Below are 18,699 nucleotides of genomic sequence, written 5' to 3' on the forward strand. Positions count from 1 at the left end.
TCGCGCAAAATTCCAGTTTGCGAGCGCAAATTACTGCACGCAAAAACGCAAAATTGGATCTTGATAAATCCGGCCCAGAGTGTATTTTCCTGTTCAGTTAAACATCTTCCTGTATTCTCTGTCCTGGAAGGTTTAACAGCCAGATATGTTGATGCTGTTAACTTTTAATCTCTTAATATCCACCTTATTTCTGTGACATTGGCCTCTTTTGCATACCCAAATGGAAAAGCAGATAACTGAGGAACTATAAGCCCAAATTACATGTGTGATACGTTATTTGAAAGCTAACACCATCTAGTTTCTGAATATATACATGAACATTGGGTGAGTCAAACACCCAAGCTACATCAAGCCCAAGCAGCATCAGTTCACACATGACTCAAAGTTGTATTTTTTTAACAGCACTAATAAAGAAATGCTTGCTTGTTGTGGCTGCGTTGTCATGCTACATTTTGACATGCTGCTATAATTGTACTTTGCTGCTCGCTATGTCCATAAAATGAACTGGGTGGTTGATTTCTGGAGAATCTAAGCTTTCCAACGATGTCCAACATGTCTATATTGATAAACATTTTACCAGTGTAATTTTTATGCATTCTGAGTTATTATTTGTAAATGCTTTAAAACGGGTCGCCGGCAACAACTGTTTGAAGAGATGAACATGGGGTTCTCAGGTATCTAGAAATTGCAGAAATAAAGAACCACATTTATTTAGGTTCACAACCATCTTGAATAATCTTGTTTTCTACACTCAAGGAAGCAGCACTGAGGTGTAATGCACCCAGGGTTTATCCTTATATAACTTGTTTATGACTTAATCCATCAGACCCTCACAAAGTCCTGAAAGCATCACCTGGACTTTCTCATACTGTTTTAAGAGGTTGCGTGTACAAAACATATTCATGTAAGGAGGAAAAAATGAAAAAATATTTGATAAAATAATAATAATAAAAACTTACATTTGACCATACAGTGTCTTCTTATTCAGAATATGTGATTATTTAGATACAGCTCAGATTCTCCCCTGAATCATAACCTGGGTGAGCCAAACTAAAGACACACTCAAAAAGATACATGTTACCAAATACCCAAACCAACGGTATTACAAAATATCCAAATGGATGTTAAATGTCTAAAGTCTGATGAAGAAGCGATTAAACAGAGTCAATATGACTTTTTTAAAAAGAGAGAAAAAAAAATCCCTGGAGGGCAGTTCAGGTCTCGCTCCACTGAACAGAATGAAGTAGTCAAAATTCCAGAAGCAATTTGCTGTGGCCAAAGGCCCAGATTCTTCCAATAAAATGGATCAGTGAAAGTTGCTTTAGGCTGTTTCAGTGCTGGAAACTATATAGCTGGACTGTAGGGTCGCAGAGCAGATACAAAGGTATCTGTGCAGTGTCTGAAAATACAGTTTGTTATTAACATGGCAGGACCCCAAAAGCCTGCTGTTAAAATAACCTGGAGCTGACTGTCTTTGACTGAGAATTTAAAATCAAGGAGATTATCCTGCATGTTTAGTTTGAATAACGAGAAACTCATTTGATTTGCTAACTGGTTTAATGATAACATGTGATCATCAATTATTTTAAACAAATCTTATATTTTACGTTTTGCTTTTTCATTTGTGTTTTATTATAAAATTGTTTTGGTCTTTCAAATCTAGATGAATGTTTCCTGCCTTTTTTGTTGCACTTTATCCACTCTAGAAAACGTATGTATTCGTAATTTTTATTTCATAATGTACAAATGTGTACATTATGGAAATATGGTGTATATAAAGCAGATAACTACATAAAAACCCTTTTTGTTCGCAAAAATAGCTGGCACTGTGACACTAATTTAGTGTAAGATGTAACTGGCTCCATAGGAGGAGTAATTATCTAGCAATTGGAAAGTTGTGGGTTTTATTCCAGTTTCCTGTTCTGTCATGTGTTGATGTTAGCCAATGCACCCTGTTTGCCTTCTCCATCTCATATCGTTGAATCTGTACACATTTTAGAGTGAGACCGAGTTAATGTGGATTTATCATAAACAGCCTTTTGAGTAAGCAAGTAAAGCAGAGAATAATTCTTTCCTTTTTTGTTTCTTTTTTTCTCAGATTTTTCAGTCAGAATGTAGGTGGTGGAACATTCCCCTAATAGTAGACATCACACCTTTTTACCATTTCTCATCTGCAAATGAGCCATTTGATACCCATGTTATCTAATTACTGTGCATCATTTTATTTCTCGTTGTAGTTAAAGGTTGATGATACAGTATGAGGATGATTAATGATAAAAGTGCCCAGATCTCTCCCATTATTAATTTATTTGTTAATAAAAGGTTTAAATATTTACACATCTTATTTCACTGTTTGTGGTTCTGATCTTTATATGAATATGTCAACACTTGAGAAATATCATGAGATAAAATATGATCAAACAAAAAAGATTCTGAATGACTTCTTAATGGTAAATATTTATCTTTATCTGAGACACATACCAAAGCTAACCATATAATTCCATTAATAGAATATAGAAATGTTATTTTAAGCTTTTGGTTTTCACACTGATTGTTTATTAATAATACATTTGGATCAGATGAGGGGGTAATGAGAACTGGGCGGAGCTAAGCAGGTGTATGAAATCAGTGATCAGAGCGGGAATCAGAGCTGAGAACATTACAGCAATAGCACTCTAAGCTTTATTGTAATATTCAGACTTATGCGTACATGAAAATCACCGTTAAACAACATTTGTGATGCAATTAGGCTGTTTGCTTAAACTAGCTAAGATTACAAGATTTGTTACTAATCTTTTCTCTTCTTCTAAAGGTTTGTTAATGTTTAAATATGAGGTTCTGACCTTCATCACATATAATAGCCTAAATCTGGAATTTGTTTACAATGACTGTAAACCATGTGACTGCAAAATGATAAAGTTCTGAAACGAATTTTTCCTATTAGGTTGCAGAAAAAAGGCAAAACTAAGTTCTCTTCTGGTGTGGAAATATTTATAGATATACAGCTCAGTTTCAATTTCAATTCGATAAAATATGAATATTAAAATATTAATATTAAAATATTTTTATTTGGTGTTTAAAGTGATATTTTATTTAGATTCATTATTTTCTGTGAACTATCTTACAGGCCCATAAAAATAAAATAAAGTTAAGTTGTTCACATTACATTTTCTGGCATTACATTTTAGCATCAAATATTGAAAAACAGCTTGATGTCAATGTTTTTTTATTTGTAAAAAAAAAACCTGAAGAATTAGAAGGATTTTTACTATATATGAATTTGTATTATTATTGCACATCTTACCCCTTCACGGCCTGTGTCTTAGTCAAAAATTGAAAGCTCTTGAAACATGAAACCAAGCTGTAAAATCAGAGTTTGTGGTTTTGTAGTGTTGTAGGCGTGGAGTTGTACATTTGACTCCTCTGTGTGACAGCAGATCAATGCACCCCAGAGCAGAGGCAGAAATGAATTGATTGTCACCAATAAAATTCGAATTAAACAAAAGAATAGGCCTCAGAGAGCACTCAAAGAGAAGCAGCTCTCATCTTCACATACGTCCATAGGAAAGGGACTCGTATGTTTGCTGAAGAACTAGCTTGTTAATTTTCTCTAAATATTTTGCCATCAGGAAAGTGTGGAAGTTATAGATGTATGGAAGATTGAGCAAACTGCAGACAGGAGATCAGATACAGGATAACGAGAGTATGAAAGTAGTGAGAGGAGAAGCAGCGGTGTTAACAATTGATCCAAAACATTCTTAATGATGAAAAGAGACCTTAATTGTGGGGATATGTGTGAGATCAGCTTTCAGCAGTCAATTGTGGAGCTCGTTTGACCTTATTTAATCAGCAGGGATCTTTTTCTCTCTAAACTAGTCTCTATTTTCAGTAAGGTGAGTCTTGTTACTTTTTTCTGACTATCTTTGCTGTTGCTGCAGTCTTCTTATTGAACAGACATTTTATTCTCGCATGTACTTCCAAGTAAGTTATAGGCCTTCCATCTAGGCAGCAACTAAGTATGCTTTTTGCTCCTATGAAGCTACAAATGAAGTTATAAGATGATTCATGTTCTCCTTTCCAAGAAAATGTACAAGATCTCCTTACCCTCCCCTCTTCTCCGCTCTCTTCTTCACTAATAACATTTTCTTCACTATATCCTTCTATCTCCCAAGCTCAGTAATCTGATTGTTCCTTTTATGATAGTGCTGTTATTGAGTTGCCTGTATCATACATATGTATAATTCCGCCACCATACTTATTTCCCTTTCTGCTGTTATTTCCTCCAGCATCCAACCAAACAGGAATATTCACACTAATGCTGTGTTAAACATGTGTAAAGCGTTGTCTCTGTGGGGAGTTTTTTCAGACTGCTATTACAGAGGACTTATGTGAATCTTTCAGCTTTTTTCTGATGGTTTTCCTAATATCACAGTTATTTTATTGTTTAAACCACAAACAAAAACCTTTGTGTTTGATTTAAAGCCAAAAACATAAGTATATTGTCAGACCTAAAATGAGGTCTGCCTCAACCTTTTAGGGAGAACCTTTTTTTATGTTTTCTTGTTCTGCTCTTATTTACGTTTTTCCCGTGAGAATGTGAAAAACCCTCTCAATTAGAACAAAATTTCTTTCAGCTGTCACTTTAGAAAAACTTACGTTAATGGATGATGCGTATTGGACAAACCCTGGTTACTGCTATTCCTAAACATATGCTAACCAGAAAGTGTCACGACACAGGACAGAAGGACCCAGTGTTCAAGGCGAGATGGACAGTGGCATAACTCAAAGCATTTCTTGAAATAAAGATTGGGCTGTGGATCCCGTTATCAACGGCTAGGGCAGGGCACCACCCATTACTAGTGACCAAGATAATCTAAAGGATGATTATCCAAATGAGCCAGTAACCTGGTTTAACAGTTCAGTCCATCTCCATAGAGCAAGGTAGGATCCAATTGGTGGGCTGCCAAGGAGATGCGGTGGAGTGCCACCTAGATTGTCCCAGATGCTGCTGCCCCACAGAACAAACAGGAGTCAGAGTCAGGTCTGTGAATCAGATCATACCAGGAAGGTTTAGAAGTCCAGGAGTCTGGAGCCCGGTCAGGGATACCGATGAGAACAGAAACAGGCTGTTTCGGGGCTCCAGGAGTCCACAGATAGTTCAGGCAGAACATTCAGATGGGAACAGTCAGGCTAAGTGGTTGAGAGGCAGAAGAGGTCAGGATATCTAAAACACTACAGAACGCTAAAAAACTGCTCTCTCCACTAAGACCAGACAGGAATAGACGTACTCACTGGATGAGAGATGGATCAGGAACACTATGGCATGCTAAAAAAACCTCTCTCCACTGGCCCCTGAGAACAAGAACAGCAAGAGCATCAGCATCAATAATCCAGCCTCAATGGCTGGGACTGAGCCCCATAAATAGAAGCAGCAGCAACAGGTGGATTAGATGAGCAGTAATGAACAACCGGGCAGAGTTAGACAGGTGAATGGAGTGAGCAATTAGGACAGCCCTCAGAGCACAAGCATAATTCACAAATATTATAAAATTTTCTCTACCAAACCAGCCATGCAGCCCATGTCGACATAAGCTTTTATTCTCAGTTTTTCTAGTTGTGTTCAAAATGTACATTTCAAATAAATATTCTCCACAAAAAAATTAAATGGAAGGGAAGACCCCTGATTTTACAAAGCAGCATAGTATGGCTTTTACATTTTCATGCACCTAGTCATCTATGTGATGTATAGGAAGGGTCATTCATCATAGAAACTAACCTCCTTCAAATGCTCTGTAGTCCAGTTTCAATGTTGATATGGCCAATGTAGGTTATTTCTATTGGTAATTGGTGTTAGAGTGCGTCCTAATATTCTGAGGCAGTCCCATAACAACAGAATGTGATGTTTAGTGTAGTGTGAGATTTTTCTATCACAACCAACATAACCTTCTCTTACAGTCTTAGACACATTAGTTCACTGTTAAACCCGGCCTTCACTCCCACTGTTCATCCATTAGCTTTGTCCTGACATTTCCCTTCTGTTGGGCAGTTCTGCTTCTCTCTTAGACAACTGCTGAAAAATACTGACCAACATAGATTGGAAACACCTAAGAACTGCCACTCAGTTGATGATTTAACCAAGGTAAACAACTGTCTAAATTGATCTTTTTTCAAACGACCAAAAATGTTAACCTGTTGCCTATTAAATCCCACTACCATGTTTTAACACACTGTATTCTTACAGTTCCCAACTCAGCCCTTGCAGCACTTCACAATGGGGGGCAGTGTGTAATATTTTTTTGTTGTTAACATTGATGCAACATTTAATTGTTTAAAATAAGTTAAGGTAGAATGAGTCAGGCATTAATGTGTACAGCTATTTTGCACTATTATTTTCTTTCAACGTGGTGTCAATTTGAGCACATCAAATGAAATGTTGCCACTGTATAAAAATGTAAATCATTCAAATCTAGTTTATCTAGCTTTCTTCCTAAATCTATTTTTTATCTTTATTACATTGTTTGGATGTGTTTGACCACACTTTTTCATAAAACTTTTATTTCAACAGCAAGCTATCTTCCTCAGTGTGATTTTATTGTTTTCTTTGTTTGTCTGAACTCGTTTTTTGCTGATTCATCATGTCAACAGTACCCTGCTGTAGTGTTGTAGTAAAGACCACACCATGCAAGACCAAAGAGTATAGAATACAAGACAAGACCAAGACATTTAGAGGCCAAGACCAAGACCTTATATGGTCTAGGCCTCTAAAGCTTTTGGCTTTGTCTCTGTCTCAGTACTCCTTCTTCTTGGTTGGTGTGGTCTTGAGTACACTACCCTTCTGGGTACCACTCTGAAAGTTACCTCTCAGTTATTGTAACTTAACTGATTTGCACCTAAACACAAGATTTTATTCCCCAAATCTTTCCTGGATGCTGCAACCTGATTTGACCTTATAGCAAACATTCCTTGTTTCTAAAAGTCCATAACTTATCGATTTTGATGTCAAGAGAAAATATCAGATATGTTTCCTCTAACAAACCCTCACCCTTTAAATGGATTTACTGTCAGGCACAAAAAATTTCATATTTATGCTAATGGAAAGTTCATCTGTTTATTGGTCTCTGCTGGCATTTTATTACTTCCGTGCCACAAATGAAAAGGCCCTTCCTCCATGCTCAACCCCCACCACCACCACCTCTGTGTCAATGTTTGTTAAAGTTGCTGACCGTGAACACTCTCATTCTCCCTCTTCGCTCAGACTTACATCAACCTCAGACCCGATCACAAAATCATTTTCTTTTCCAGCTCTTTCCAGTTGACCCTGAAAGTTAGGTTGCACTTCACGTGGAGATGTTGCTCCTGAAGATGTTTAAGGATTATGATGATTATGCTACTCCGAGCTCTGCGTCATACACCAGAGAAATGATTAGGACTGCACCAGCAGAGTTTTACCCTGACAGATGGCAACACATGGAGCTAGCTGACAGCACTGCTGACAGCGCGTTCACAGGAAGTCCCCATATTGCATGCACTGTGCACACTGTTTGTTCCTGTATATATTCTGATGTTTTTCCTGCCGTCAGCCGAGGCTTATTCCTACCTGTCAATGCCAAAGTCGGCTCATGCCGCACATTCGCCGGCTTAAAAATTGCAAGACCTCTGTTTGAGCTTTCCATCATGGCACAAAAGGGAATAAGGGTGTGTTAAAAATCTGCAGTAAGACATTATTCCAGTCACTTGTCATTTATCATATCCTTCCTAAGTTTGCAATTCATCTCTCCAGTGGTCAATAAACTTTCAGTTATTTTCCATCCAATCAATCCACCAAGAAATCTGCTCTGCAGCCATGTTAATGAATGGGAAGCAGAAATAGGCAGGGTTTAATTGAATGACTGAATACATTAGGACCTGTATTGAGCGCTGTACTTTTACTTCAATGAGTAGCAATATCTGACTGTTATTAGGGTCAATGATTGATGAAAATGAGGCTAACCTAAGCCGGATGGTTACCCTGCCCTGGATAGGGAAGACGGAGACTGTCCTCACAGGAGAGCACTCAAAGATTCAATCCTTTCATCTTGAAAAGTTGTTTTTGTCTTAGAATGTGACTGTTTATCACCTAGAAAATAGTTTATAACTCAATCCAAAAGCATCCTCAAGGGAAGAGCACCTAACCCCCCTAAATAGTTGTAATAATTCTTGCTGTCACTTCATGACAGCTTCGAGCTAGAACTCTGCATGTGTGCTTTTGCTAGGTGTTTGCGTGTGTGGGTGTGTGTATTGGGGTGGCAGTGGCATGGCTGTGATTGATGAGACATAAAAGAGAGGAGGCCTAGATTTCCAGTCAATCAACCCTGCAAATAACTGCCTTGGCTGTGGATTAAAGGCAAAAAGCTGTCTGTACAAAGACCTACAACTATTACCTTACGTGCACAGTTGTTTTGCTCTGCTGAGCAACTCTGACAACAAAATTAAAGTGTGTTAACAAAAATAGACGGTTTTGTTTACTTGAATTCAGCATATGAGAGACAAAAAGATCTAACCACTGTGATGCCTGAGGAGATGAAATTAGTGTGAGGTATAAAAAGAATGGAATGAGGTGACCCTTGCAGCTCTTCCTGATAGAGTAAATCGGGTAGAATGGAACTGGAAACACTAGAACTATACATGGTTTGCTATTGATCTTATACATGTAAAAAAAAAGTAGAAAAATAAAACTTGTTGGCTACAGCAAAATTGTTATTTTCTTTTAAACCCTAACATGCATTTCAATTAAAGTCTCATCCTGTGTTGCATGTTTTCAATTCCTCTAGATTATGTCTACAGTCTCGAGAGGTTAATATTCAATAGTTTGATAATATCATACATTGTTTGTTATTTGTCTTATATATGTAAAGAAATATAAAAGCAGCATCCCTTTGATAGACAGAAAATGTATTACAAAAACAAACACTTAGTAAAAATGAGTTGGTAAAAAAAAATGTTTTCCTCTCTTGTTTCAGAAAAAAAAAAATGACTTAGAAATTTCAAACAGGATTTTGTTTTTCTGGGATTGTGTTTGTGGAGAAAAAAAAAAAAAAAAAGCACATAGAAATGTAACCAAGTCTTTTTTTCTTTCATTGTGATGGTGGGAAAAAAAAGCCTTAGAAAACCAGGACTTTTTTTCTTCTGGCGTTGTGTTTGTGGAGAAAAAAGTTCCCCATCAATGTTACATTAAGCTGTTATAACTAAAACATAAATAAATGTAACAATTTAAGGATTCATATTTCAATTATTGCCACATCGTTTACAACACCAATGTCTAACTTAAGTTAACTTATGATAAGCATTGAGTGACAGCAAGTCTAAGGATATCTGGGAAATACAGTCTTGATCCAAAGAAAAAGCAGTATGATGTTGATGCTGGATCATCCCTGCAATTAATTCTCTATTGCTCATAAAAATAAAAGGTTGATATGCTAACCTAATGCCAAGAATACACAGCTTTTAAACCTTATTTGTATCTTTTTTTAACTTTAAAAAAATCTAATATATTTTTGGGACATTGATTCTTGAAACTATACAGTCAGAAAGGCCAATGAAGAGTGCAGGCAACAGTGACTGTCTGTCTAATTATGTACACACCTCTAACGGTAGAATAAAGTATTACAAGAACAGAAAAATTAGCCTTTTAGTTAATAAATTTTTTTTTTTATGGGCTTTCTGGGCAGAAAATAAAACAAGGAAAAACTGCTTCAAACTTTTCTTTTCCAGATTTTTTTTCTCTTGCAATTCAGGGCAGGAAAAAAAAAAAAAAACTTCAAACTTTTCTTTTCCACATTTTTTTTTTTTCTCTTACTTTTCAGGGCTTCCGTAGGTGTCTCCAAGATGCACGACAAAAACATGCATAAAACCACGTGCAGTGAAGATGTGTCTCATTTCTCAAAGGTCTTATTAGTGATCCAGGATGTTTGTGATTATTTTCACTTCTACCCCAGAGCATAAATGATTTATAAGCCTTAAATATTATTTTGTATGAAGGAATTGCTGGCTCTTTCACTTTAGACAGCTGTAGACAGATATAGAATTTTTTTAAACTGATAGTTTATCTTTACAGAAAATCTAAGCTATTCAAAAAAAAAAAGATTTAAAAAAATGTTATGAAGCGAATTCAGCCAAAATATCTTAATAATAATTCATACTTAATAATAATAAATATAATATTAATAATCTAATAATGATTATAATGATATATTATTAATAAAAATAATCAATAATAGTATCTTAAATGATTAAATCCCCGTTGACAAAATGCTCCATTAAAGAGTATCTGGTTAATGAAAAAGGGCCATATCCCTTCCAAAATCCATTCTCTGATCTCTGCTCTCAGGTGTAACTTTCTGCAGGACTAGTTTAGAGATGTCCCCAGCAACTTTGGCCTACTGAGGAGGATCCACACTAATAGTTTCCACTATTTTTTTTTCTTTTCCACTCATTTACTTCAGCCAACAGTGACTCGGGATGGGTGCAGCTGTCTGTGTACTATGGAAGCCCATTTCTGCCACTCTGAAGAAAATATAAATAAAAAATATGAACAATCTCATAGTTAAGTCATAATTATGAGATTTGTTTTTGGGGTTTTGGTTTTTTTTTCTTCTTACCAGAGGGGCAGAATTAGTGTTCAGAGCGTTTTCAGTCTGTTTTTTCTCTCTTCTCCTGTTCCTGAGTCCCTCCTTGGAGTTGTCATGAATAACATGATTGCCGGTCACTATTTACTGCGTACATAGCTACGTACACAACTGGAGAAGAGACAACACACAAGACCACACAGTGACTTTTCACCAGCAGCTACTTTGATATATGCTAAAGTAAAAGTTAAGAGACAGATTGGTTAAACATATAGGTGCCGCCAAAAAAGCTGTTAGTTTGACATACAGAGCTTTTACAGCAAAACAGCAACAGATTTTAAGTTTATTCTTGGCAAGTTAGTCTTGCAGTAAGTTGGACAAAACATTGCGTTTATATGTTGTGTTCTTCTTTACCAGTTAAAAACAGCAATTCGAACAGAACCATACTGCGGAGGTTCTAGATATCCCAAATGAACATCTTGCTGAGATTTTTAAATCAAGCAGAATAGTCTTAAAAATTAGTTTCTCTGGCATCTTATATTAGTAGGCAGCTTCATTAATGGATTTTTCAGCAGAGAACAGAGACACAAGCAGGGACAGCTGCAGATTTAAAGATGGGACAGATTTACTGGGATATGCAACATCCAATAAAAGTTTACAAGAAAAGAACTATGCTATATTTGAAATGCAACATATGTTTTTGTCTATTGCAATTCAGCAAGACTCAGAAATATTTGTGCCGCCAATAGAACCAGAGTCTTAAAATTTTTCTTAAAATTTAAATATAAGAAGCACAAGCAATAGAGAAAAAAATCTAGCTTTCAAAACCTGACTGTCAACAATATGTGGGGAAATTTTCTTAATTAGATTTTGCTGCTTGTGAAGGAGGATAATCACTGTTGCAGCTGAAAGGGAAACCATCCATCCATCAGCAATAATGTCAGCTTAACAGTTTTTGATACCTAGGAATTATAATTTGCACATTTGATGTTTTCAGTTTTTCATATTTTTCCAGACAGATGAATGGATGAACGGATGGACAGACAGATGATTACGTACATATGTACATACATACATTGTTATGTAAAAAATTGCCAGTCTTCTTAATTGAAATTGTGTACATACTAATAATGCATGATATATTGCTGTTGAGATTGGTATTGGCTCTTTTTAGTATTTTCTATATATATAGTATTTTTTTATTAATGTTGCTGATGTTTCTGAGAACTTTATTAATAATGCACTTAGAGAGATCTGTCTATCTATAAATATAAATGTCAGTGTGTTTTAATAATCTTGCATTCTCAGCAATGGGAAAGCATTAAATAAATATGTTTGGGTTCATTTTTGGACAATACAAGAACCTAGTCAAAGCATTCAGTTTGCATTCAGTAACTGTAGGTGCATAAGCCACCACCCTTATAGTTCCCACCAACTTTCATCACAAAGTTACACCCTTGTCTCTGCTTGTAATTTGCTTTAGTCCAGTAGTACGGTGGAAATTGAGAAGCATTAAAATGCCCAAGAAAACCGTTCTTTTTAATGGAAAATGTTCCTGTAGCAAAAGCAAAGTTGCCAAACTTGATCACCATCTTTTTACAACATGTACATGTGACAGATGTGGGTGCAAAATAATATCAAAACAGGCTACATAAACTACAGATTCAGCTCATTTGATATGAGAAGAGCTGTACTTGAGCCACCTCAACCGTAAGCCAGAGATATAGCAATATTGAAATAATAATCGTATCTTTGCAAAATGAGGGGAGAGGTTTTTTTTTTTGTTTTTTTTTTGATAGTTCAAAGGGCTGAAAATGAAATGTATCTAAGGCCCTCATTGGCTTTGGTCAGTGATCTGCAGCAAAAAAACATCTTTTTGAATCAGCTTTTAATCTGCAATCTAAAATGTTTTGTGCTTTAATTCTGTATAGTTCAGAAAGTTTTGGGTTTGGTTTAAAACTTTGGTTTAAAATTAAAACAAGGGTTGGTTAAGGGTTTCTTTCCTTTTTTAAGTGGGGTTGGTCACAGGTACATATCTGAGAGAGCAGTCATCAATCCTTAAAATCAGAACCCACTTCTAACTGAGGTTCAAGGTTGCTTATAAGTCTCCAATAGAGTATGAGTCAAAGGCTTTCTGCAAACCCTTTGGACTGTGGGAATAAAGCAGAAGTTAAACCAACCACTGCACATAACAAGATCCTTTCAAGAGTGAATCTCAATCATTTAAAACAGCTCAAACTGTAAAATCTGTAGTCAGGGTTTTAACTGTCTTTATAAAGAGTTTATTAAGTCTTTAACTCTAAGATGTTTGTAACTCCCTAAAAGTTGAAAGTGGAACCTTTTCCCAGGTTTTATAAATCTCTGTTTTGAAGAATTGTATTTATTAAAAAAAAGTTATAATACTTTTGTTGGATTGACTGCTGCACTGTTAGCATGATTAGGCTCAAATCACATAATGTGCTCTTTGCTCTCTCATGCTTTATGTTTCTGCTAATCACACAGCAGTTGGTAGACACCTTTTAAGAAAAAGGTTCTGCCCAGATGCATAACAAGAGCAAGGTTTGGGAACCTCGAAATAAAGACTCCAATAAATAAACAAATAAAAACAAATTTCTTAATTTTTTCTAGCATCCCTTAGAGAGAAAACTTTCCATTTATTCTGAGTAACATCCGCCTAACAGGGATTTATCTATTACTCTTACTGACTCTTATTTAACTTTTATACAATATTTCACTATTTCAGTGCACCAGCAGTTATACAGCAGTTCTAAATCTTGAATAATGAAATATTTTTTGCATTCAGACGCAAAATAGATGACTAGGCTTCTGAAATTGTTAATAAAGCTTTATTTCTTTTATCTTTTCAGGTCCAAGGGTTGGAGAAGCAAGTGGACTTCTCAGAGCTGAGTCCTGTCGGCTCAGTAATGAAGGCTCTACCTTATGGCATGGGGGGGGGCACAGCTGGTGGAGTTGTGAAACCTCCCTATCAAACACGCATTTTCTCTACATCCATTGACCAGAAACCCTTGAAGTCCAAGCCACCAACCTACAACTTCTTCAACCCCTATGATTTAGGTCGGAACCAGTCCTTGCTACTGGATCAGACTGGATACCGTTCCAAGCGTAAGCCATCATTAAAGACCAACATGAAGACTAAGAAGATTTTCGGCTGGGGAGACTTCTATTTTAGCGTTAAGACCGTAAAGTTCAGCCTGATGGTGACAGGAAAGATTGTGGACCACATCAACGGTACATTTACCGTTTACTTCCGCCATAACTCGTCCAGCCTTGGGAACGTGTCTGTAAGCATCGTACCTCCATCAAAAGTGGTGGAGTTTGAGGTTCTACCACAGCAGCATCTGCAGCCCCACATCCAGCAGGACGTCCAGATCCAGGAGACGCGGCAGGCCACCATCGACCCCAAAGAGGGGAAGACCCTCAACTGTCGGGTTGAGTACGAGAAAACCGACAGGTCGAAGAAATCCAAACCCTGCCTGTACGATCCATCTCAGACCTGCTTCACGGAGCACACTCAGTCTCATGCTGCCTGGCTCTGTGCCAAACCCTTCAAGGTTATCTGCATCTTCATCTCTTTTTTAAGCATCGACTACAAGCTAGTTCAAAAAGTGTGTCCGGACTACAACTTCCAAAGTGAGCGCCCTTATTTTGGATAAATTAATGAGACTCAAGCGGATAGAAGGAAAAGAAAAACAATGTTCACGATCTCATTGATTAAGAGGACTATGAAACGATTGATTATGATGGAGACACAGGGGTTCCTTCCCCTCCGAACTGATGTGAACTGCAGATATAAATAATGTATAATCAGAGCTATGGATTGTATAGGAAACGGTGGATTTCTCTGATATATTTTCCAACTTTGTATTTGTTAACCTTAGTTTTTATGTTTTCTTTTCTGTAAATAATGTACTCATCCCCAGCAGAGTTTATTGTTTTTAGATCTATGTTTCTCTGTGTTATTACTTTCTGCAGTTGGAGAATTCAGTTAAAAAACAGCCCAAAAGGGTATTATTCCCTCTGAGTACAGACTGAGCCTCTCAGGCAGCTGTGCTGTGCCATCACTGTGTGGCAGACATAATGTTATGGTAGACTGACTGTTAATCATCCTCTCAGCTCTACATTTCAACACACAGATATAAGAGAGTTATATGTATGAGAAATGCTATGCTGGATGTGCATACAATATACTGTTTGAAGAAGCACATTAAAATCTCTTTAACTGTCTGTCTCTCACTGACTGAATGTTTTCATTTATTGCTTGAAGCATGATTGGTTGGCACAAGCTGTGTAGAGCGTTATCTAACTCCGCAAAGCCCCTATTATGAATTAAGACGTATTTCCCTCTGGTGACAAACGTATATTCAAACTTTCTGCAGAGACACACTATTTCAGTTTTTGAAACATATTGGATGAGGCTGGTTATGGTCTAAATCTTAACATGAAACCAATCATGAAACAGTTTTGATTAAATGTTTTCTTCTTTTGAAACTGCTGATACTTGTAGAAATAGACTGCTGCAAAAGGGATGTCATGACTTTTAATCACTTAGCTTCTTTAAAATCTAGAGAAATAGATGATGGATTCAAGATGAACATATCTTACAGTTTGGTGAGAAAAATATTAGACCTAAAAAATAGATTATTATAATACTTTAATCCCTTGCTGAGTCTTTAGGTTAGCTCAATTACAATACATCATCAATATTTCCTTTCTCTTGTCCCTTTATACTAATAAGTCAAAAATGCTTAGAAGAAATGATTAATGTTAGTTACAAACTGATTTTCACAATTTGTGTAATCATTTATTGATCCTTCAGCAAAACATGATGGCTTGGTTACAGGTTTCCTATGACTAATGTTTTTAGAAACTTTCAGATAACTCCTTCAGATGTTTCCTCTGAAAGTACGTTGGAAGTTTAGCAGTTAGTCTTGTGGAATTTTCAAGTTTGGAAACCCATCCACAAGATTTCCCGAGATTTCAAATTGAATTGCCTCATCCATTGGTCCCTTAAAGATATGGTGGAGGATTTTCGCAAATTTTTGAAAAGACCAACCCTCTCCCGAGGAACGCCTGTTAAACTCGTGCGAGAGCATTCACAAGCCCATTTGGACATATAAATGCCGAGAAATACCTACCTGCCAAGAATTTCCTCATGTCACGGGAGCGTGCATTGTCCTAAACTCTCACACATTGATAAGAAGAAAATTGAAATATGGAGGAAGGAACTTTGAAACATATTCAAAAACGATATAGAATGGTGTTGATAGCAAAAGCGGAAAATGCCATCCACTGAGCAGAGAATATATTAACTGGACAGACTGTAGCACATCGACTAAAACGTGTCTCCATGCAATTAAAAATCGTATTCATTTGAATTTATTTGTCCACCAAAACTCTAAATTTTAGGGCATCCATGCATAAGAAATATGAAAACATTAAGAATATGTCTAAAAGTACCCTTCTAGTTCATATTTCAATCTGTTTGCTCATTAGTGTGTGAGAGGGGAGGTAATTCTCTGCAGGCAGGTATTTCTCGGCATAACACCAGTAAGTGCAAAAGGGGACAAGCAAGTAGGACGGCCTTATGTAAACATACCACCAGATTGATTGACAATTAATAGGACCACTTATTTTGATGATCCACCCGGAAAAAGAACATCCTCCTCTATACCTTTAATGCAGCAATTTTTTAAAATAAAATTTCACTTTAATTGAATTTATTTAAAAAATGTTTCAGAACGAATTTAATCTCAATGCACATTACATGACACACAAAATCCAGTTCTTATGCAAATATATATTGTAAATTACATTTGAACAAACAATTCAGATTCAGAAATTAATCCTTGAAGTTATTCTATAAAGCCAGTTGGGAAGAAAAGAAATATAAGCAAAAGCACCTAACTACATGAAGTGTCTGACTTTGCAACTACTTCTACTGATTAAAAATATAGGAACAAGGTAAAAGGGGATTGTTGGCCTAGTGGGTTTCTGAGCAAAACCCTTAACCCCAAACTGCTCCCCGGGTGCCGCACAATGGCCGCCCACTGCTCCTTAAGGGGATGGGTTAAAGAGGTAAACTCCAATGTGAGATCAATAAAATTCAATTATTATTATTATAAAACAAGACAGTTACTAGTATCAGTTTTTTTTCACTATACAGCCTTTCAATAATGTGGTGACAGTGGAAAGGTTAAGTGCCTGTTAGCTGGTAGAAATCTCAGTGTGAGAGGCCTTCTTACCAAAAGCAACTTGGTCTTTTAGAACACAGAGCAAATCCTGGTCTAAAACGGGGTCACTGACCCATAGACTAGGCCACTCCAAAAACTTCCTTATGTTGGGGTTTCTTAGGATTGTGATCCTTATGAGAAACCCAAAAGTGCTTTGGCTTAACCCCCTTATAAAGCCCTCAATGAAATACTTTGAACATAAAAAAAATAGGATAAGAGTGTTATTGAAGGACTGGACAATACCTTATTACTTTTGTAACAATATATGTATATTTTTATGGCAAAATTCAAGGTCGGTGTGATGACAAGATATGCCCTAATATGAAACAAAAATAACAAAAGTTCTTATGTAAGAAATTCATGAAAAACACTGATAGAATAAAAAAACACATTTGTTTAGTTAACAAATAACCTTAGATTATTAATGCTGATACGAGCACAATATTTACAATAAAGTTTGCACTTTTGTAATCTTTAACATAGCTCATAACATTTTTAGCATAACTTTTTTTACTTTTTAATTTGCTATTTAACCTTTTCACTTAGAATTTTACCTTTTTTCTTAACTTAACTCTATTTTCCAACTTAATTTAGAGTATGAAACATATCATCCAAGGGCTCATTTAATTGGTCTGTGCCAAAATGATTCTGCCACATAGTAGTATCTTTGTTGAATGGTTGGACATAAATCATGCGCTCCTAAACCTCACTGACGGATGGAGGGGGACTCCATTTGTAAGGCATACGCAAGTGACCAAAAACTGTAACTTGCCATATAAAAGGTTTTGAATTCAAGTTGGACACTCTTCTTCAGAGTTTTTAGACAGACAGCAAAACACATGGTTCTATTAAACACACCAGTCATCCTGTCTTTGAAGCAGCAAAGCGGCCTCAATGTGAATACGATGTTCTCACCTACTGCTGAATCATGAACATGGATCTTGCCTCAGGTAGGTGAGTTTTGTAGTGCTGTACAGGTTACTCTGGAATCTCATCTCCTGGATAGTATAAAAGCAGCTAAGAGTTATTTTGGTAAAACCAATCTCAGAGACAGCCTTGGTAAGGTTTTTAACCATTTTCTGTTTGATAGATGTCTGTGACCTTGTTTTAAGTTCATTTTTTTTTATTATTTCTATACATCAAGACGTTATCTGTTGCAGAGATCTAGATATAAACACTTCATGTGACAAAAAAGTGAATAGTCAATCACAGTTAATGGTGATTTTGTTTCATGATTTACTCAGGTTATCTTAAGTTTATCTTTTGAAAATCTTAAATGATTAAGTGTGACGTAAGAAATGTGTTTGTGGCAAAAACCATTTCTGCAGCACTGTGCCTTGCTCTAAATGGGAGCTTTATGTGTGTAACAATGAATCACCTTGTGTTAAACTGTGAGTATAGATTGTTACATTTAGAACAAAAGCTCCTGGAGCCTTTTGATAGATTACCCTCTGGCATCTGACAAAGGGTAATCAATCACTGTTTACTAATCAGGTGAGAAAGATCTTTAATAACTGCATAGTCTGGGCAGGATGTGTCTGTTTGCATTTGTATGTAAAGGAAGAAATAAAAACATGTTTTTAAAAATATTCTCAAATAATAATACATTTTTTTTCTATAAACCAGACAGTGATGTAAGTGCAAACAGTTGTCTTTCATATTCGCTCTAAAAATATAGATTTTTATGTATATTTCCACTCATGGTATTATAGTTAAATATAATTTAAGAACAGAGAGGTTCTCTGTAAATAAACGTCAATTTAGAGGTGTTCACAAAATATATTAAATACACAAGAAAAAGGTTTATGTAATTTCCACCCGCCTACATTACCCATCGACCCTTT

General features: G+C 36.2%; 1 protein-coding gene across 1 annotated transcript in view; it reads left to right on the forward strand.

Annotated features, from left to right (window-relative positions):
• The window catches only part of LOC107103123 (neurexophilin-2-like), a 73,121-nt gene extending 58,280 nt beyond the window's left edge, over nt 1-14,841 (forward strand). The window contains exon 2 of the mRNA XM_015402656.1: nt 13,472-14,841. Coding sequence (XP_015258142.1) covers nt 13,472-14,278 — 807 coding nt within the window. The 3' untranslated portion in view covers nt 14,279-14,841. The remainder of the gene's footprint in view (nt 1-13,471) is intronic.
• The last annotated feature ends 3,858 nt before the right edge of the window (nt 14,842-18,699 follow it).

This window comes from Cyprinodon variegatus, unplaced genomic scaffold (assembly GCF_000732505.1).
Source record: "Cyprinodon variegatus isolate N-32 unplaced genomic scaffold, C_variegatus-1.0 Scaffold34, whole genome shotgun sequence".
NCBI lineage: Eukaryota > Metazoa > Chordata > Actinopteri > Cyprinodontiformes > Cyprinodontidae > Cyprinodon > Cyprinodon variegatus.